General features: G+C 36.4%; 1 protein-coding gene across 1 annotated transcript in view; it reads left to right on the top strand.

Annotated features, from left to right (window-relative positions):
- LRRC7 (leucine rich repeat containing 7) overlaps positions 1-21,875 on the top strand; it is a 386,330-nt gene that overhangs the window by 298,586 nt on the left and 65,869 nt on the right. The window contains exon 21 of the mRNA XM_010848760.1: positions 7,867-7,986. Coding sequence (XP_010847062.1) covers positions 7,867-7,986 — 120 coding nt within the window. The remainder of the gene's footprint in view (positions 1-7,866; positions 7,987-21,875) is intronic.

Below are 21,875 nucleotides of genomic sequence, written 5' to 3'. Positions count from 1 at the left end.
CACTCCAGTATTCCTGCCTGGGAAATTCCATGGACAGAGGAGCCTGGAGGGCTACAATCCATGGAGTCACAAAAGTAGACACTACTTAAAAAACTAAACAGCAACAAGATGATCTGTAACAGAAATGTTGCAGAATTATAATACTTGGAGATATTGCAAACTTCCCAATTGAGCAAAGAGATGATCTAAAGGAATTCTCTTTGGAAACTGTATTAAATTGCAAACCAAGAATAAAAAAGTATGGAAAAGAAACTGAGGAATATATGTATGTAGACACACACACGTATGTAGAACTGAATCACTTTGCATACAGCTGAAACTAATGTAATGTAAATCAACTATGGTGCCTGTGTTCTAAGTCACTTTAGTCATGGCCAACCTAGGACCCTGTGGATTATAGCTTGCCAGGCTTCTGTGTCCATGGGATTCTCCAGGCAAGAATACTAGAGTGGGTTACCATGCCCTTGTCCAGAGGATCTTCCCAACCCAGGGATCGAACCCACATCTCTTATGTCTTCTGCATTGGCAGGCAGGTTGTTTACCACCTGGGAAGCCCCAAATCAACTATACTTCAGTATAAATAAATTACTATGCTGCCATCCAGCTTCACATCAAAAAAGAATATCAAGTATTGAAATAGCCTATCTCAAAATGAATTATCACTAATACTTTATTATTTGGTGGTTCAGATGGTAAAGAACCGCTTGCAGTGAGGGAGACCCAGGTTCGATCCCTGGGTTGGAAAGATTCCCTGGAGAAGGAAATGGCTACCAGTTCCAGTATTCTTACCTGGGAAATCCCATGGACAGAGTAGCTGGTGGGCTACAGTCCATGGAGTCACAAAGAGTCGGACACGACTGAGCAACTGACACTTTTCATTCATACCAAAACCAACAACAACAGGAGGAGAGAGAGGGCAAGGATGGAAAAGAAACAAGATTACTACTCCATTGCCCCAAATTATTATATGACCCAAATGATCACTTTAAGGCCTATAAAATGTAGGCATCTGGACAACTTTCCTCCCCTACTGCTATTGCAAAACATTATCAGGTGTATGCACCGGATGCTTAGTCAGTTTCAAAATTACTCCAGGGACTCCTTTCTTTCCAACCTAGGTCTCTGCCCTTTTGCCTTTGTGCTCAGATACATCTCTCCCACAGAGCTTATTAATTATAAAATTTGGTTTTCCTGGGAAACTTTAGGGTTAACCTTTCTTAAGGTACAGCCTCTGAGAGTCTCCCTTTTGGCTCCACTGACCCATTGATAATCAGTCCTATGACTAAAGCTCAATTTCCGGAAACTCTTCTCACCAGGAAAGGAGATAGGTAAAAATTATTTTCCTTTGATTTACAAGTATATAAAAATCTATTACGACACTCTCACCTTACCACTTAAAATAATACATATTAGCATCAGCTAGGAGAAGGCAATGGCAACCTCACTCCAGTACTCTTGCCTGGAAAATCCCATGGACGGAGGAGCCTGGTAGGCTGCAGTCCATGGGGTTGCTGAGGGTCGGACACGACTGAGCAACTTCACTTTCACTTTTCACTTTCCTGCATTGGAGAAGGAAATGGCAACCCACTCCAGTGTTCTTGCCTGGAGAATCCCAGGGACCGGGGGAGCCTGGTGGGCTGTCATCCATGGGGTCACACAGAGTCGGACACGACTGAAGTGACTTAGCAGCAGCAGCAGCAGCTATTTAAATATCATGAGAGCCTCTAAATGATTGTTAGCCATGAGAATTGCACTAAAATATAGAGTAAGATCAAAATATAAACATTTTCAGTAGATAAAATTAACAAAACTGTTCATTCTCCCTTGAAAATACTGGAGCTGTCTTTTTATTCATAAAATTCCTGAATGATAACACTGCCTCTCTATTTATGTGCTATGGTAAATGATGCTGAGTTGTTCTAGAAAGAATGAATGAAGTGTCCTAAGGAACTGAAATAAATGCTTTCATGTATTGCCAATTAAGCACTGGATAGGGAATTGCAGCATCCATTTTTTATAGATGGTGCCTTTGCCAGGGAATATTCAGAAGCTGAAATCCAGGCCTTTTCCCCACACTCTCTGCTGGCAAGACTTAACTTCTTGTAATTAGGAGAAAGGAGAATCCTTTTGTATTTTTTCTGTTACACTGAAATTGTCTTTTTGCAAGTTATGTACCCAGAGAGAGCACCTTTGTGTGATTGCTACCTCTCTACTCCCTCATGGTAATTGACAAAAAGATGCTATTTGTATTAATACTGCCTGAAGTCCTGATTCAGCAATTTATTTGTTTTTTTCAGTTTGCTGATTTTTTTTTTTAAGGCTACCAAAATGTGTCTAATTCTTTTTTTTCCAAATTTTCTTTTAGGCTAACTTGTAATAAACTAGTTAGAGGATATAACTGTTTTTTGATGAAGATTAAAGAACTCTGCACTTGATAAAGCATTTAAACAATGAATATTTAAGTGGATAAAAAGAAAAGGCTCCCCCAGATTTTGATACATGTTTTGAATATTTCTATTTTTTTATATTTCTTATATTCCAAGTCTAGTATTATACATTTTTTATGGATTACAAACTAAATATAGGCTTTCTGTACTGTAAATAGTAAATTACAGTTTCTATGGTAACTTTATAGAATCTCTTGATATTAACAGAATGCAAATAAAAACCATAAAAATTAGTTTGATAAATTAATTTCTTTTTTAACATTTTCATTTTTTTGATGCTTATTCTAATTTCCTGAAAGATTTCATAGTACTTATTACCAGAACATGTAAGACATACACATGTGCTATTGAATTATAAATTATTAGTATTCTGTCTTTATTTATTTATTCATTTATTCATTCATTTATTCATTTCTCATTTATAACTGCCTCTCCAAAAAGCATTTAAGGTCACTTTCTGTGACTTTATTAATGGTTCAGTGTGCTTCTTCGGATGTGCTCTGTTGTAAATGAGCTTAGCTAATGTCTTGAAATTTTATGTTATCAAAAGAAATATAATATTGCAAAATGTCAGTTCAAACTGTCATTTTTATTATCCACATTAATGGTGGGAAAAATAGATATCTTGATAGGAGAAGAATAAAGACTAAGATTTATTGAAAATCGACTATGTACCTAGTACCATGAGATACTTTAAATGTATTTTTTCATACAACCCTCACCAAAAACCATAAATGGAAGTATTATCTCCATTGTATAGAATAGGAAACACAAAAGAATACACAAATAGAATGTATTGACTAATCCAAAATATATCACAGCCTAAATCATCCCCTATGGGCTATAGAAACAGTACTTTCTTATTTAGCTGAGTTTAATAAATGCTAGTAGTTACCTTCCACTCTTCAACATATGCTTGCATTTCTTGAGCACTCAGTATCACCAAGAAATATGTTTGGTAGCAATAAAAGACCAAAGGTTGTGAACCTAAGAAAATTGCAAGTTACTCATCCATGCTACTGCTTTTCCAGAGATATGCAAGACTAGGAAAGAAATCGCTGGCCTTTTCCAACACCCTAACTGCAGGTGTCCGGCTGCCAATATAAATAGTGTGGTCTCTTCTGCACTGGAGAAATAGATAATTTTTTTTCTTGTTCTTTTTTTTAACTTCTACCACCATAATATTATTCCATAGCTCCTACTACTTATTGGCTATTGAAGCAGACACTAATATAAATTATAATTTCAGGGGAAGAGAAGTTGAAATTATGGGAACATGTATTAAATAATATTTTAATATAATTTTGCCTGGAAGAAGATGACCTCACTGTTTTATTAGTTGATACTCATTCTACTGTCATTGAATTAGAGAATGTTTGCACATAAACTCTTTAAATTTCTAATGTCCTTTCTTATAGATATATGCACATTACTCAGGATCAGATAGTTCCAGTATCCAACATGTATTCATTCACCCGAGTTCCAAGGGTTATTTATTTAATTCCAGTTCTGTTTTGTTTGCTGAAAGCAAAGCAAGATTTATGTAGAACCTTGAGTTAATGTATGCCTATAGTTTCTCTTGATTTTGCTGCATCTATTATTGGCTACCTATCACTCAGGAAGGATTCACTTATCTTTCTAATTATGAAAAAATCCTTCAGTCTGTAAATCCACATAATTCCTCATAGACAATGACTAAAACTACCAAAATAATCTCGTACTCATACAGATGCTTCACCATTATAATGAAACAATAGCTTAAAGATCATCTGGATGTTACATTACCATCTTCAGATTGATATCTGTGAAATCATAATGATGTAGATTCAAGCTTGATGTATATTTGTCTTTATGACCTACTTTTTTTCAGAAAAAGAATAATATAACAATAATTTCACTGAAAATACTTTGGGGAAAGTTGTTTTCAACACAGTTGTTAACTATGTGCCTTTGTGAACTATGTGCCAATTACTAAGCAAAATAATCCTTGAGTTCTTAAGTAATATATCCCAAGACCTTTGCAAAGTGCCAAATTCTAATACTATTCTGATATAATTCTTCCAGCTAATTGCCATAAGTTAATTTCCCAAGCTTGCAATGCCCCCACCAATTAACAGTCAAGAGCAAACCTTCAGGAGCAGCTAAGCCCATTTACTCATATATGTGAATCCTGTACATACACATATACTCACAAAGAGGCACGCATATGCACACATGCATGCATACAACTCATATACATGCTTGTACATACACAGATATATAGACACACAAAGACACATATATTCATACACATTATGTCTCAGCAAAATCAGAAATTACTTCTTCCAATGGAGGCTTGTGATCATTCACAGTAGTCAAAATCACAAATGTTAAATCTGCAAATGTTTGCAGTTGTTTTTTGGACTAGTGTCTGTTCAGCAAAACTTCTTCTAACGTTACTGAATTTCTTAAGTGTAATTTCTGACTTTTAAGTAAATCACACTGACCATTTTCTCTTTCATTTTGAAATATTAAGGATCTGCAGAATTTAGAAGCTTGAAGAAATCCTATATTGTGATGCTTTTCCACATATTTTATGTTTAATTGGTTATATGTGGTGAGGAAAAGACTAATTCTTAATCTTTTAAAGTATCTAAAGAAAATAACTCGAATGTGATACTAAAGATAATTGATGAAAACTGAACTCAATTGGTTATGTTCTTTGAAATAATAAATGATAGCTTCATTATTCTTTTTACACTTTTTGGTTGCTCCTTTTAACATTTCATAAAATTTTAACAACTAAACAACTGCATATTTGGACAGTTCAGGAGCACTTTATTGACAGTATTTTTTTTGGTAAATAGCTATACTTATTCCTTTTGATAAAAAATGTGAACCCACTACATAATTCTCTTTTGGATTCCTCCCTCCCAAACATAAATAAATGTTTTCACAGTATTTCCACGTTTGAAAACCAAAGTCACTCCTCAAGTGTCTTACTTAAGAGAAACAAGCCAGAGCATTCTGGAAATGAATAAAGGAAATTGCTTTCAGGAAATTCCTTTACTCTTGTTGTCTAGTCAAAGTATTTTTTTTTTTTTCATGTGTCTGTGTATTTATGTTCTCTTTGGCTCCTGTAACATACAGAAATTGATGGAGTTGTTCTAATTTTAAAAAGAGAAAGATTAATCGGTAAATGAATGAAGAATCTATATCATCATGATCTTAGGATTTTGACTAAGGGTTTTAGCCTTTTTAACATTAAAAAGAATCTTGCAAGTTCAGTTGTTCTCTGTGACTAAGAGTCATGTCGGGGCAGCTGACGGAAGTTTAGTAGAGGAAATAGTGATAAAGATGGGAATGAAATGGAGAAAAAAAGGATTATTTGTGCTTAATTCTGGCCACTTTGCAAAACTGTGTTCCACAGACTGAGCTAGTTGAATATATTTATAATCCCGCTTTACTGGCAAAGAAATCAAACCAGCAATGACATGCATACTAAAAATTCAAAAAGAAAACTGTCCAGTAGTGCCCACTCTGCATAACTGTATTTTAACTGCTTAATTTAAAAAATTTTATTTTTCATAATATTAGCTAGAAAAATTATGCATGGGCATATATAAACACTAATCTCTAAAAGATAAAGATTAGAAAATTAATGCTTGAAATCAGGCAGATGGTCATTGAAGAGCTGTCTGGTTATTTTCAAGTAATATATATGTCACATATGTTAAAGTGAAGTCACTCAGTCGTGTCCCACTCTTTGTGACCCCATGGACTGTAACCTACCAGGCTCCTCCATCCATGGGGTTTTCCAGGCAAGAATACTGGAATGGGTAGACATTTCCTTTTCCAGGGGATCTTCCCAACCCAGGGATCAAACCTGGATCTCCCACATTGTAGGGAGATGCTTTAACATCTGAGCCACCAGGGAAGTCATCTTAAATATGTTAACCTGTATCTGATTTTCAAGCAAACACAGGTAAATTCATTCTTAACTAACCCAGGAGCCTCAATTCACTACCTTTTTCTCTTTTTTCATACTTTCTAATACTCATAAAAAAGGAATTCACACAGTCAAAAATACAAGAAGAAAACTGAATTATTTCCTTACTTTCACTATATCCACTAGACCCCAGAAAAATTTCACCTAAATTTTAATTAATTTTGTCATAGTAAATATTATTTTTAACAGTTCCAAGCAATGCTTTTTAAAAATGCATGTAATCAAAATGCAGATAGGATCATTATATAATTGTTTTATAAAGGAGAACAGTTAGGACCACTCAGTATAACTGGATGAAGCCTGGCAAGCCATGCATCTGCACCATATTATGAAGAGAATGGCCCAGTTCTCTCATTCCAGGGTTGGAGGACAATTCTTCACACAAAGAACTGCACATACACTCTCTAACCAGACTTTCTCTATCCATAGGGATCCTCCAAAATATGTGGGGTAGATGGCATAAGAAACACTGACTATAATATCTCACCATATAGGAATTCCCCAGAAAATCAGGCAGTACTTGTATATCCTATAGGCTAAAGGAGAAAAAAGTCTATACAAAAAGTTAATCTGCTTCGACAGGAAAAATATCCCACTACTGTAGCCCTCCATAGGAGGCTTTCTCTTGGTGTATGATTACCTTCTGTTACTTAGATCAGATTACAAATGCCTCACAAAATATATACTAGTAATAATAACAGAGACAGGAGAATTGTTATTTGTTAAAAAATAATAAGCAGTTAACCAGCCAAAAATAAAATATATATGAAGAGTTTAATCTTTAATATATAAATGATCTACATAAATAAATTTGGAGTCAAAACAATTATGATTTATTTAAACCAAAATTCTAACAGCCCAATACTTTTTGATATGTTAGTTTTTCCTCTAAGTGATCTATAGATAATGTCATAGTACCATGAATCTCACACTATGCTAGTGTTAACATCATTGTAGATTAGTGCAAGACACATTCTCCCAGAATCAGTACAGCTTTATAAAATTTGTTTTAGATTATGGTTTGGAATATTAGAAATTACATACTGTGTACTGTATGGTTTCAGTTTATATTCTAAATGCTAAGATCATACTAAAGAAGTAACTTAAGCAACTTTTAAATGTGGTTTTAACAATTGGTTAATTTTATTCTGATTATTTTTATTCCAGTACTGCAAATTTAAACTTATCTTTAAAATTCAGTAAATAACTCTAAGATGGTTATTTTAATTGAATTCCTCATTGCTTCCAAAAAGCTATTAATTTACTATTCTTATCAAGTAAATAGTGGATAAAAGTACCTCCAGTTTAGGATATATGTTTTTCTGCAATTTAAAAAAAGTAATTTTACCATAATCATTAGGGACTCTTTTCAGAAAACTATGATAAACTTCTATTACATCACTAAAGAATGCCATACCATTTTTGCAATAGACCCCGTCCCAGCAAAGCAACATTTTAGACAATGGACAAGAAGATGTTTCTCCTAGTGGCCAATGGAATCCTTATCCTCTTGGGAGGCGGGATGTACCTCCGGACACCATTACTAAAAAGGTAACCAATTTCAAATTAATGACACAAACCATGAACCTTGCATATCCATTGTAATATGTAATCCATATCTTGTGTCTTAACATCATTTCTAACTTTGTGATAAATTTAGGCTAAACACTATCCTACAATAGGGAGTTTGGCTAACTGTAAGTGTGTTGAAAAAAATGAAAAGTGAATATTGCCAAATGTTCAGAGCTGGTAATGAATTTTTATAAACAACATCCTGCCACCTCTCTGAAAATTTATCACCTCTTATTAATGCCTGACACCCACCTTTGAAGTACAAGTGCAGGAAATTGTATAGTGTATACTTTCTGAGCTCTGATTCAGCATCATAGTGTAACCAATTTGTAAACAATGAAATTTGACCACTAAAAGATTGATTCATCACCTGTAAAATCATAGCAACTCATTCATTCTGTCATTCATTCATTAAACACTTAATGAGCAACTGTATGTATGAAGCAGCCCTACTGTGTGTTGAGGTCTTGCTAGATGTTAGGGTGCAAAAATGAATAAGATATAGTGTGGTGTCTTACCTCTAGAACCTGTTAGTCTGATGAGATAGGCTGAGTGATAAGTAGGTGATTATAATACTTCATGTTAAATCACCATTAAAGGAGTAAAAAGAAAGTGCTAACTGAGAAGATAACTGCAACATATATGAAGGACAAGAGACTAATATTCCAGAATATATTTTTTAAAACTCCTACCAAAAATATGAAAAGATGGATAACACAATACCAAAAGTATGGTAAAAATAAAAGCAATTGGGAGAGTAAATTAATATTAAAACTGAACTTTTTATCAATCAGGAAAAAAGCAAAAAGATGTTATTTTAAACCTACTAGACTATCAAAAATTAAGAAGTATTAAACTGTAAGCTGTTTCCAAGTATAAGAGTAGTGGGCACTCCTTTATACCTCTTGAAAGAGTATAAAACACAATCACATTGACAATAAATTTTCTTATAAAAGCTGAATATGAATATATCCAACATTCCAACAATTGCCCTCCTAAGATATCCTAGCAAAATTCTTGTGTATGTCATTGAAGATACTTGTAAAGCTTACAATGGTAGAAAACTGGATAAATCTGTCTATTACAAAGAATGTGAGAAAGTAAATTCTGTTATTTACACAAAGGAATATTTTGCAGCAATGAACACTTGTTAGCTATAATTAGGAACATGTATAAACTTTAGAAGCATAGTTTGAGTGAGGAACAAGTTTCGGGTGATGGCATACATCAAGAGCAAAAAATAAAGCAAATGTAACTGAATCAGTTAAAAAGAGTTCCATATTTATGTCTCAAAAACAAGTAAAACTAAAATATATTATTTAGGCATAAGTATATGAGTGAGAAAACTTTTTATAAGGGAATGGTTAGCATAAAATTTAGGATTATGGTTGTCTCTAAAGAGATAGGATCTAGGGATAGGATGATCAAGGAGAAAGCTGATAGTAGTAGTAGTAGTATTCTGTTTCTTCAGCTGAATTGTGGTTCTTAACTCTAGTTCTTAAGCTCATGAATGTTCATTTTGTAATTGTGCTTCATAACATATACTCTACACAATTACATACTTTCTTTGTAACTTAAGTGATTTTTTCCATTGATGAATGCTTCAGTGCTTTTTTAAAAATATACATTAAATGTCAAATTATTTTACCCAAAATAATTGTTAATATCCTGGTTTGCAGGTGTTACACATGTTATTAATCTGCCTATTGAGCAATATCCAGCACTGCAGATAAATACAGTCCTGTGAGGATGGAATACAGGGCTGGGAGAGCACCTGGAAAGGACACCTATTTAGTAAAGAAATTGAAGAAAGTTAAGAGAGAAGGAATGGAGTAGGCAGTGGCACCCCACTCCAGTACTCTTGCCTGGAAAATCCATGGACAGAGGAGCCTGGTAGGCTGTGTCCATGGGGTCGCTAAGAGTCAGAAGGACTGAGCGACTTCACTTTCACTCTTCACTTTCCTGCATTGGAGAAGGAAATGGCAACCCACTCCAGTGTTCTTGCCTGGAGAATCCCAGGGACGGGGGAGCCCGGTGGGCTGCTGTCTATGGGGTTGCACAGAGTTGGACACGACTGAAGCGACTTAGCAGCAGCAGCAAGAGAGAAGGATGGTGTGAAAATAAGGCCAGGAGTATAAGCATAAACCAGACTATGCTGAGCTTTATCCTGAAAGAAATGGGAAGAAGTGTTTTAAACAGGGGAAAGCATCGTTAAATTTTTACCTGAAGAGAACTTTGACAGGTTTTCTGAGAAAGAATTGGAAAGGAGAAAGATTTGAGGCCATGGAACAATTTACAAAGCTTCTCTTGTAATCCAAGGGAGAGTGGATGGAAGCAATGAGTGGTAGAGAGGAAATGCAAAGACTTGGTATATTCTTAAAAGATAGAGCCAACATGATCTTGTGATTGACTGTACATAGGGCATAAAAGACAGATAATAGTTCTAAGATTGATAACCAGGTTTCTAATTTGTATGAGTCATGGTGTGCCATTCACTGAGGTGGGGTGGCAAAACGAGTAACAAGTGGAAGTGGAAGAGAGGAAGGGAGTTTAAGTTTTAATATGTTGATTTAAGACCTCCCTGGAAGGTCAGTGCTTAAGACACCATGCTTCCAAAGCAGGAGGCAGGAGTTCAATCCCTGCTCAGGGAATTAAGAGTCTACATACTATGCTGTGCAACAACAAAAAAAAGTTAAAATGTTGATTTGAGATATCTTCTAGAAAATCTGAGTGGAAATTTTCAGTGGATATTTAGATATATTTTTCAGGAGTTCAGGAGAGAAGTCTTAGTTGATGATACAAATTTAGCAATCATTAAAACATAAGTCATAACTGAGTTATGAATAAGACAGAAGACACAGAGCTCCACGGAACACCAACATATGACATATTCTTAGAATTACAGAGAAGAAATGGCTAAAGATTTTATCAGTAAGGTTTTTTCTACCACAAGCTATAGAAAATTTTAGTCTTGAACATTAAAGAAATATTTCACTAACGTAAGTAGACAAATCTAGGCTGAGCCTCAGATTAACCTTCAGTTAGATAACTGGAAAAGAGCCTGATGCTTGGAAAGACTAAAGGCAAAAGAAAAAGAGGGCAGCAGAGGATGAGATCATTAGATAGCATCACCAATTCAACGGACATGAACTTGAGCAAAACAGTAGAGGACAGAGGAGCCTGGCATGCTGCAGTCCATGGGGTCGCTAACAGTTGCACTTGACAACTGAACAACAAAGATAATTTTAAATACTTGGGGTTTTTCCCCTCTCCACTCTTCCATTCATATTGTTGGCTCTATCCTAAAATTGGTTCCTCTCATAATTATCAGATGGCTACCTATGACAGTTGAAGATAACAAGCTTCCTCTTTCAAGTTTATAAGGAGAGAGAACCAAGTTTTCAGTAGCTGTCTCTTACAAGCAAAGCCTTTCTTCCCTAAATCTCCCAAAAAGCCTCTTTTTACATCTCACTGATCCAAAATAGGTAAGGATTTCTCACCCATAGCAAGATGAATAAAACTATATGATTGGCTTTGACTGGTCATTTGGAGTAGAATAGATGGGGCTTTACACTCCAATGACAAGTAAAAAGCTGTAGAAGGAAAAAAACAAAGAAAAGTGACAGCATCTTGGAACTAAAAAAAAAAAAAAAAAATGTTAAAAGAAGGAAGGGTCAACAGTATCACATGGTGCCAAAAAAATCAAGCAAGGTATTACTAAAGACTTTGACTTTAGCAACCAAAAGGTTATTGGTTGTCTTGGCAAGAGTAATTTATTTAATCAATGGAGCTGAATCCATACTAACCAACATTAAGAAATAGAGACAGAAACTTAGAAAACTCAAAAAGTAGTTTCCTTTTAAAAAGAGAGAATTATGGTAGACTCTGGAAGAGGGTATGAGGAAGACAGACGTGATACTTAAGATGGCAAACACCTGATTATATTTAAAGGCTGTTGAGTAATGATTGGTGAAGAGAAAGTTGAAAGATCTCAGAAAAGTAGGAAAATTTACTTCTTTATGAAGAAAGAGGAGAAATTGAAGAAATACCTATCAGAGCCAAGGGATCCTTAAATAACCTGACCAAAGAAAAGAACCATATCACTTACTTGGTTGCAAAGGGCTTCAATAATTTCCCCATAAAAGGAAAAGTTTTATTCATTTATTACTCTAAATGGAATGAATAGGTGTTTACATTATCCATACATACATCCATTTTACACGAAATCTATTTTCAAAGTCCATGTTATTATGTTTAATCATATCAGCAGTACAACTCATGATGATCATTTGCTTGTTTCTCTCCTTGCTTTGAGAATCCCATGCAATTATCTATTGATTAAACATTTGTGAGCTAGTGCCTCTTATTAATAGCTAAATAATTGTTTAATCTATCTGAAACTTTATTAATCATTTTGTAAAATAATGTAATATGTCTTTAAACTTTCTGTATGTTTCGTGTGTAAACTCATTTATATCTTCTTCCTACTATCATAAGCATTTTCTGGCCACCCTATACAATTAGCACTTTTGCCTAAAATCTGAAATTTCAGAACGTAAAATGGGTATGTTTGCTATTACCTCACAGAGTAAAAAGAATGATGATTCTTTTAAATGTTCAATTTTAGTTTTTTATTATATATTAATTGAGGATATCAAGTTAAGATTCTAGTGAGAATCAACCTAAAGAAAAGAAATGAAAATGATTATTAGCCTGGGCTTCCAGATTGACTGAAATAGGTGTGAAAAGGGTACTATTATTGTTTGAGGTTATATTTTATTCTGCAATTAATGTTTTTTAAAGTCAGTGTTAGTTTTACAGTTGTCCTGAAACGAGTAGCCATTAGGCTGGATAGGATGAAAGTGTGAAAGTGTTAGTAGCTCAGTCGTGTCCAACTCTTTGCGATCCCATAGACTATAGCCCACCAGACTCCTCCGTCCAGGGAATTCTCCAGGCAAGAATTTTGGAGTGAGTAGCCATTCTCTTCTCTAGGGAATCTTTCCAACCCGGGGAATTGAACCCAGGTCTCCTGCATTGCCATTAGATTCTTTACTGTCTGAGCCACCAGGGAAGCCTGAATAGGATGAGAATTAAGAATCAGAAATTAAACTACAAATAGAATGGGAATCAAAGGATATTAATTGGTGAAGTCTTAGCCAGTACCCCATTTGAGTCTTTCACCAAGTCTCTGTAGAAGATTTTTTTCAATCTTATCTCTATGTCAAGAGATATTCCTGTGATGCTTCTACTGTGATAACCCTACTATGTAGCATTAATACTTTGATACTACTGTGATCAGAAACTACTGTGATACTGCAGAGATTCAGTGGGGAATCCATTTTAGAAAGGCTTTGATTGAACCTTTGACTCTCAGTTGTAGCTACTGTAGCTTTTAAACTAATTTTGGTGACATCTATGGAGAAGGCAATGGCACCCCACTCCAGTACTCTTGCCTGGAAAATCCCACGGATGGAGGAGCCTGGTAGGCTGCAGTTCATGGGGTTGCTAAGAGTCGGGCACGACAGGGTGACTTCACTTTCACTTTTCACTTTCATGCATTGGAGAAAGAAATGGCAACCCACTCCAGTGTTCTTGCCTGGAGAATCCCAGGGACGGGGGAGCCTGGTGGGCTGCTGTCTTTGGGGTCACACAGAGTCGGACGCGACTGAAGCGACTTAGCAGCATGGCTATGCAGAGCTTCCCTAGTGGCTAATGGTGAAGAATCCACCTGCAGTGCAGGAGCTGCAGGAGACACGGGTTTGATCCCTGGGTCAGAAAGATCCCATGGAGGAGGGCATGACAACCCACTCCAGTATTCCTGCCTGGAGAATCCCATGGACAGAGGAGCCTGGAGTGCTACAGTCCATAAGGTTACAAAGAGCTGGACATGACTGAAGCAACTTATCACGTAAGCATGGCTATGCCTAGCAGTACTCCAAGCATTATAGGAGAACAAATTGTGGGTACCCACCAAGTTGTGGATCCAGAGATTTAGATATATAAAATAAACAAAATATAAAAGAATTTTGCTTCTGCATCCACTGTCTTGTTCTATATATCTGAGAGTGGATAATATATAGCAAAGTGTTGAGGGTGTTAAATCTTAGCCTGCTTTTTAGTGATATAATCATAGGAGGTAGTTTAAATTCTCTCTTGCTATGTCAGTCTCCAAAATCCCAAATTCTAATATCCATTATTTCAAGTCTGTGAATCACTGCTAGAGGATGTCACAGTGAGGTAAATCTGCCCCACTCCTCGAACTCCGGGCAGTACTACTTTGAGCACTTGGAGGATTAGTTGAAACTTTGGTGGTGACTGAAAACAACAGTGCTCTCAGAAGGAGGGTTTGTATTTTAGTCGTCGTATCACGTCATTGTTTTTACTGCTTCAGTCTATCGAATTATATTGCAGTCACCTTGGGAAGAACTATGAGGTACCATGTCAGGCATTGTGCTAAATACTTGAATGTATTTGTTCATCTTATCCTCACAGCAATCATATGAGGTAAGCACTATTATTCTTGTCCACTTTAATGAAAGAAGAAACTGAGTTTAGGCTTTCTCAGTTAGAGACTTGGAGTTTAGGTTAAGTTACTTGCCAAGATCACACACATGCATGCTCAGCCCTGTCCGACTCTTTGTGACCCGATGGATTATAGCTCAACAGGCTCCTCTGTCCATGAGATTTCCCCAGCAAGAACACTGGAGTGGGTTGCCATTTCCTACTCTAGTGGATCTTCCTGACCCAGGGATTGAACCAGGGTCTCCTGCATTGCAGAAGCATTCTTTAAAACAAATGAAACTTAAATTCTTTCCCTTCTTGTAAGAGAAAACCAAGAAACTTTAAAATTTCAGTGATATTAAATCTGAAAGTTTTTAATATGTAAAGACTAGACATTCAAATCTCTTGCAACATTAGTGACTCTGCCCTCTTTCAAGTGTCTTTTGTTCTAAGTGCATAATGACTTGGCAGTTAGAGTAATAAAGGTGGGTTTCAAGGTCAACATCAGGATGAACATAATTGAAGAAAAAGGTATAAAAATGCAGCTAATTAAGTCTTGGCTCACAGATAAGTTCTGTTGAGCTTGCCCATGGTTTTTCCACATCTACAATGCCTGCTCAACCATTCAGAGCTTCAAGATTTCCAGATGTTCATCATCTCTGAGGCATGCCCAGAAACTCGTTAGAAGAAACTAAAAGAAATTTGAAAGAAATTATGTGGGGTTTAGGTTTCCCTTGTGGCTCAGCTGGTAAAGAAACAGCCTGCAGTGTGAGACCTGAGTTCAACCCCTGGGTTGGGAAGATACCCTGGAAAAGGGAAAGGCTATCCACTCCAGTATTCTGGCCTGGAGAATTCCATGGACTGTATAGTCCGTGGAGTCGCAAAGAGTCGGACACGACTGAGCCACTTTCACTTTCACTTATGTGAGGTTTGGTTATTTTTGTGTTCTTTTAATCTTTTCTTTCACAGACCCCCAAATCAGAATTTTTGCTTTTCAGATCGTATAATGTATTAATATTAAAATTTATTTAATTTATTAATATTCACTCCTTATTATAATCGTGCCATTTGTCATATTTCTTAGTATAATGCATTTTACTTAGTATAATGTATGTTTCTTTATATACTTATTTAGAAAATGTCTAAAATATATTTTGAAAATCTTAAATTGTTTTGCTATTGAATACCATGCAGCCACACCATTGTCTGTGTTTAAAACAACCGAATCAAATTACCACTGGGATTAATTTTTCACTTGGTAATGAAAATCTGTCTGTTGTAGAATTTTTCACAGGGTAAGAATAGATTTATGTCATTTTTTAAATGAGAAGTAGTTGTTTAAAAAAAATCAACTTCACTCATACATTTAGTAATTTAAATAAAATCATTTTATTGCTGTGCTATAAAAAATCTTGGGGCTTCCCTAGTAGATCAGATGGTAAAGCATCTGTCTCCTGTAATGCAGGAGACCTGGGTTCAATCCCTGGGTTGGGAAGATACCCTGAAGAAAGAAATGGCAACCCGCTGGTATCCTTGCCTGGAAAATTCCATGGACAGAGGAGCCTGGCAGGCTATCATCCATGGGGTTGCAAAGAGTTGAACATGACTGAGTGAAACACACACATACATACACACACACATAAAAAAATCTTAATCTTTAAAGTTGTAGTCATTGAAAAGTAATTTTCTCCAAAACTTTTGCCTTTAAAAGCAAATATTACTATCAGTAGTCTATATAAATATAGAACTGAAATAAATGCAACTACAGTTCTTGGCTTTTGCAGTTTAACTGAGAGTGGGCAGTGTTGCTGTTGGAATCCTTTATATTAAAGGCAGGGGACAGGAAGTGGGGTAGGGGTGGAGGGTGGATGTAGCTCACTTAAATAGAAATAAAGTCTGGAGTAGATAAGAAAGAGAAATGAAGATTTAAATATTGGAAAACATAGGGATGGCAGTAAGTAGAATAAATTTTGAGGCTAAAAGAGAGCAAGACAGATGTGGATGAAGCACATAGGAAAATCAACTGAGTAAACCTTACATACGAGAGATAGGAGACAGGGAAATAGAAATGCTTCCTATTTCCATCACAAACATAAGAGTCAAGAATATCTGTTCTAGTTTAAAGTAAAATTGAAATTTAAAAAATTCTGAAACTTTAGTGAATGTCAATGCTATAGCTAAACTCTCCTTTTGTACAGAAAGAAATATGTCAAGTAGTGTAAGTTTTGCCTGAGGATTTGTATTGTTTCCCTCCTAAAGCAATACACATTATTAACTGTGAAGAATACCCAGGAGTAATGTCTTGGCTTCATCAGTTCATAAGCAAATGAAAACAATATTCTCTATTATTGTGAGTAATGCCAAGCACAATTCTGGCTTCCTCTTTTCTGATTCTTTCCCAAGCCTCATTTTTCTCCTCTGATAGCAAATTTTGCACTGGTTGGAGTACATTTTTCTTCTGGTAGACTCGGTCATCACAGAAACTCAACAACAGATTGGAATTATTTTATAGAGTCATTTTCAGCCCCAAACATTTGTATAAAGTCGGAAAGGAGATCTTTTGGAGTCAGTTGGTAGGTTAAGGTTCTCCTTGCTTCCTTCAACCATCCTCTTCTCGTCACTCCTACTCATGTTGGTGTCACTTCTACTGAGGTTTCTGGACTTCTAGAAAAAATAGCAGTTGAATACTTTTGCTGTCAGTAAGCTCTGCCACCAAAATGAGAAGAGAGTCAGTGAAAGGGTAGATTGATGAAGTCATACAATTATAGATTTCTTTAATTATTAAAACCAAATAAAAAAAATTTAGACCTATCTGTTGTCCCCAGAGTAACATTTCTTACACAGATATATTCAGAATTTTTCTCTTGACCAAAAGCCACTTTTTCGCAGGAGCTTAAGTTTAAAAAGGAAAGTGGAACCATGGGAAAATACCAAATGTGTCCGAATGAAAAAGAACCTCTATTCCTAACAGAACTTTGAATATGGCTCTCTAGATCTATGGTGACACAACTCTACTTTTCTTGGAGTTTGGGTTTTCAGAAATAATCTAGAACTGAATATCTGTGTGAATAGTATGTATTCACGCCTTAATTTCACACGTCAGTTAAAAAAGGTGTTTTAAGCAACAGTTCAAACACATCAATTGCCTGAAGGGCTGTCATAATTATCACAGATTAGGAAGGGTTAAGAACAGAAGTTGGAGAAGGCAATGGCACCCCACTCCAGTATTCTTGCCTGGAAAGTCCCATGGACAGAGGAGCCTAGTAGGCTGCAGTCTATGGGGTCGCTAAGAGTCAGGCACAAGTGAGTGACTTCACTTTCACTTTTCACTTGCATGCATTGGAGAAGGAAATGGCAACCCACTCCAGTGTTCTTGCCTGGAGAATCCCAGGGACAGAGGAGCCTAGTGGGCTGCCATCTATGGGGTCACACAGAGTCAGACATGACTGAGGCGACGCAGCAGCAGCAGCGGCAGCAAAAATAGAAGTAAGTAGGTAAAAATTATATCTTATGAGACTTTTGTGGTTAAGGATCAACTATTGATGAAATTTTTAGGCATCCATCAAACACCAGACGGCTCAGTGGAAATGTAGAAAAGGCAGATTTGATCCCTGGGTCAGAATGATCCCCTGGAGGAGAAAAATGACAACCCACTCCAGTATTCTTGCCAGGAAAATACCATGGAGCAAGGAGCCTGGTGGGCCATAGTCCATGGGGTTGCAGAGAGTTGGACATGCCTGAGTGACTGAGCATACATCAAACACCTATTGAGAGCTCGTTGAAATTCTTGAGGCTTATATTTAGTGACTATTTATTAAGAAATATCCACTAATTTCCCCTCCCTAACAAATGTATGCTTCTGTCTCTATTAGACTAGCCTCAGCATGGTCTTTATGGAATAAATATATTATTGTTCTAGAATAGGATAAAAATGCACTGTTTAAAGTTCTACAAATTAAAATATGTCAAATAATCCAAAGAATGATTATAAGAATTATAAACTAAGGGTTCAAATTTAGCCTTGAGAATTTTAAACTGCACTTCTTTCAGGCTACCAGGATCAGAACTATTATTCAGATGAACTGAATGTACCCTTTTTAAAAAAAGGTCATTAATTATCATGTTACCTGTTCTAGTGAGTCTATGCAGCCATGCCTTTTGCTATACTAGAGGAGTAAGAATGAATATATCCAGTTAGATTCAAGTCTCCCTATAATTGGTAATTATTTATGTGAGAGAGAAAAGGCTGAAAATATATAAAGACTTCCTTGCTAAATGAGAATTAATTGCCAAAGCAAGAGTACATGGCTGGTAGGAAGTCAAAATTTCCATGAAAATGGGATCCTTCAAAGGCAGTTCCATACACTTAGTAGCTGAATCAGGAAGAAAAGTTTGAAGAAATCAATGAAATAATATCCTCTATTTAATGATCCATTTCCAATACTTCTTTTGTAAATCTGAACAGTCAGGATGATGTATTTTAATCAGTTGACTTTAGTATTATTTCAGTCATAGGTATATTTAAAACCTATTCTACTTCTATTATGCAATTAAATTTGTTCTCAAAAATAATGCACAGAGGAAGTTGTAGAAATGTCAATGGAAAATTTCTCGTCTAACTTACAGGAACAGTGACAGGTGAATAAAGTATTGTTAGTTCCACAGTTGTTTTTGTATTAGACTTTCTTACTTAATACAGCATTAATTCTTTAACTTGTAAAGCACATTGCTTTATCTCCTAATGCCAGTGCAAAAAATATAGCTGTATCCAATAGTAAGGGACATCACTGTCATAAAATCTGGAGATTGTTCTCATCCAGACTGATTCTAAATTATTTCCTTAATAAAAGTGAAAGCCCAAAGAGTGTCTATCAAATGGTTCTTAAATGAGAGGTAAAAAAATTTGTCACAGATTAAAGCAATAGAAACAGTGGCAGATTAAACTACTTATTTCATCAGTTCATAACATTTGTTCCTTAAAACAAACAAATAGTTGACTTCAGAAAATGGAGATAACAATATTTATACTATCTTCATTTCCGAAGAAATTTAAGAGCAAAAAGAAAATGTGAATTTGATCCATTGTAATGAAAATGTCTGTGACTGAATATGTAGTTTGAAGGCCTAAACAATATGAAAACTGGCAGATGACTAAGGATTGATCCAAATAGAGACTATCAAAGTGATAAGATTCCATTTCGTGTCATTTGATTTTTATATGATTACTCCACTACCTATCAGTACAGTTCAGTCATTCAGTCGTGTCCAACTCTTTGAGACCCCATGGACTGCAGCACACCAGGCCTCCCTGTCCATCACCAACTCCCGGAGTTTACTCAAATTTATGTCCATTGAGTCGGTGATGCAATCCAACCACCTCATCCTCTGTTGTCCCCTTCTCCTCTTGCCTTCAATCTTTACCAGTATCAGGGTCCTTTCAAATGAGTCAGCTCTTTGCCATCAGATGGCCAAAGTATTGGAGTTTCAGCTTCAACATCAGTCCTTCCAATGAATATTCAGGGCTGATTTCCTTTAGGATGGACTGGTTGGATCTCCTTGCAGTCCAAGGGACTCTCAAGAGTCTTCTCCAACACCACAGTTCAAAAGCATCAATTCTTCAGCACTCAGCTTTCTTTATGGTCCAACTCTCTCATCCACACATGACTACTGAAAAAACCATAGCCTTGACTAGACAGACTTTTGTTGGCAAGGTAATGTCTGCTTTTTATATGCTGTCTAGGTTGTTCATAACTTTCCTTCCAAGGAGTAAGCGTCTTTTAATTTCATGGCTGCAGTCACCATCTGCAGTGATTTTAGAGCCCCAAAAAATAAAGTTTGCCACTGTTTGCACTGTTTCTCCACCTATTTGATATGAAGTGATGGGACTGGATACCATGATCTTAGTTTTCTGAATGTTGAGCTTTAAGCCAACTTTTTCACTCTCCTCTTTCACTTTCATCAAGAGGCTCTTCAGTTGTTCTTCACTTTCTGCCATAAGGGTAGTATCATCTGCATATCTGAGGTTATTGATATTTCTCCCAGCAGTCTTGATTCCAACTTGTGCTTCATCCAGCCTAGTGTTTCCCATGATGTACTCTGCATATAAGTTAAATAAGCAGGTTAAACAAGGCTGACAGTATATAGCCTTGATGTACTCCTTTTCCTATTTGGAACCAGTCTGTTGGTCCATGTCCAGATCTAACTGTTGCTTCCTGACCTTCATACAGGTTTCTCAAGAGGCAGGTCAGGTGGTCTGGTATTCCCATCTCTTTTAAGAATTTTCCACAGTTTATTGTGATCCACACAGTCAAAGGCTTTGGCATACTCAATAAAGCAGAAGTAGATGTTTTCCTGGAACCCTCTTGCTTTTTCGATGATCCAGTGGATGTTGGCAATTTGATCTCTGGTTCCTCTGCCTTTTCTAAAACCAGCTTGAACTTCTGGAAGTTCACAGTTCACGTATTGCTGAAGCCTGGCTTGGAGAATTTTGAGCATTACTTTACTAGCATGTGAGATGAGTACAATTGTGTGGTAGTTTGAGCATTCTTTGGCATTGCTTTTCTTTGGGACTGGAATGAAAACTGACCTTTTCCAGTCCTGTGACCACTGCTGAGTTTTCCAAATTTGCTGAGTTTTCCAAATTGAGTGCAGCACTTTTGCAACATCATCTTTTAGGATTTGAAATAGCTCAGCTGGAATTCCATCACCTCCACTAGCTTTGTTCGTAGTGATGCTTCCTAAGGTTCACTTGACTTCGCACTCTAGGATGTCAAACTCTAAGTGAGTGATCACACCATTGTGGTTATTCGGTCATTAAGATCTTTTTGTACAGTTCTTCTGTGTATTCTTGCCACCTCTTCTTAATATCTTGTTTCTGTTAGGTCCATTCTGTTAGGTCCACCACCTATAGGTTTCTAAACATCTTAAGGGTGAAATAAATGATTATCAAACTTTTATTGTTATTGCTAACATCTTCCTGTTCATTCAGTTCAGTCGCTCAGTTGTATCCAACTCTTTGTGACCCCATGAATTGCAGCACGCCAGGCCTCCCTGTCCATCACCAACTCCTGGAGTTCACCCAAACTCATGTCCATGGAGTCGGTGACGCCATCCAGCCATCTCATCCTCTGTCCTCCCCTTCTCCTCCTGCCCCCAATCCCTCCCAGCATCAGAGTCTTTTCCAATGAGTCAGCTCTTCACATGAGGTGGCGAAAGTATTGGAGTTTCAGCCTCAGCATCAGTCCTTTCAAAGAACACCCAAGACTGATCTCCTTTAGGATGGACTGGTTGGATCTCCTTGCAGTCCAAGGGACTCTCAAGAGTCTTCTCCAACACCACAGTTCAAAGCATCAATTCTTCAGCGCTCA

Source organism: Bison bison, unplaced genomic scaffold (assembly GCF_000754665.1).
Source record: "Bison bison bison isolate TAMUID 2011002044 unplaced genomic scaffold, Bison_UMD1.0 scf7180017864271, whole genome shotgun sequence".
Taxonomy (NCBI): Eukaryota; Metazoa; Chordata; class Mammalia; order Artiodactyla; family Bovidae; genus Bison; species Bison bison.
Note: the sequence above shows the minus strand (reverse complement) of the source record. Positions and strands in the feature narration are given on the sequence as shown.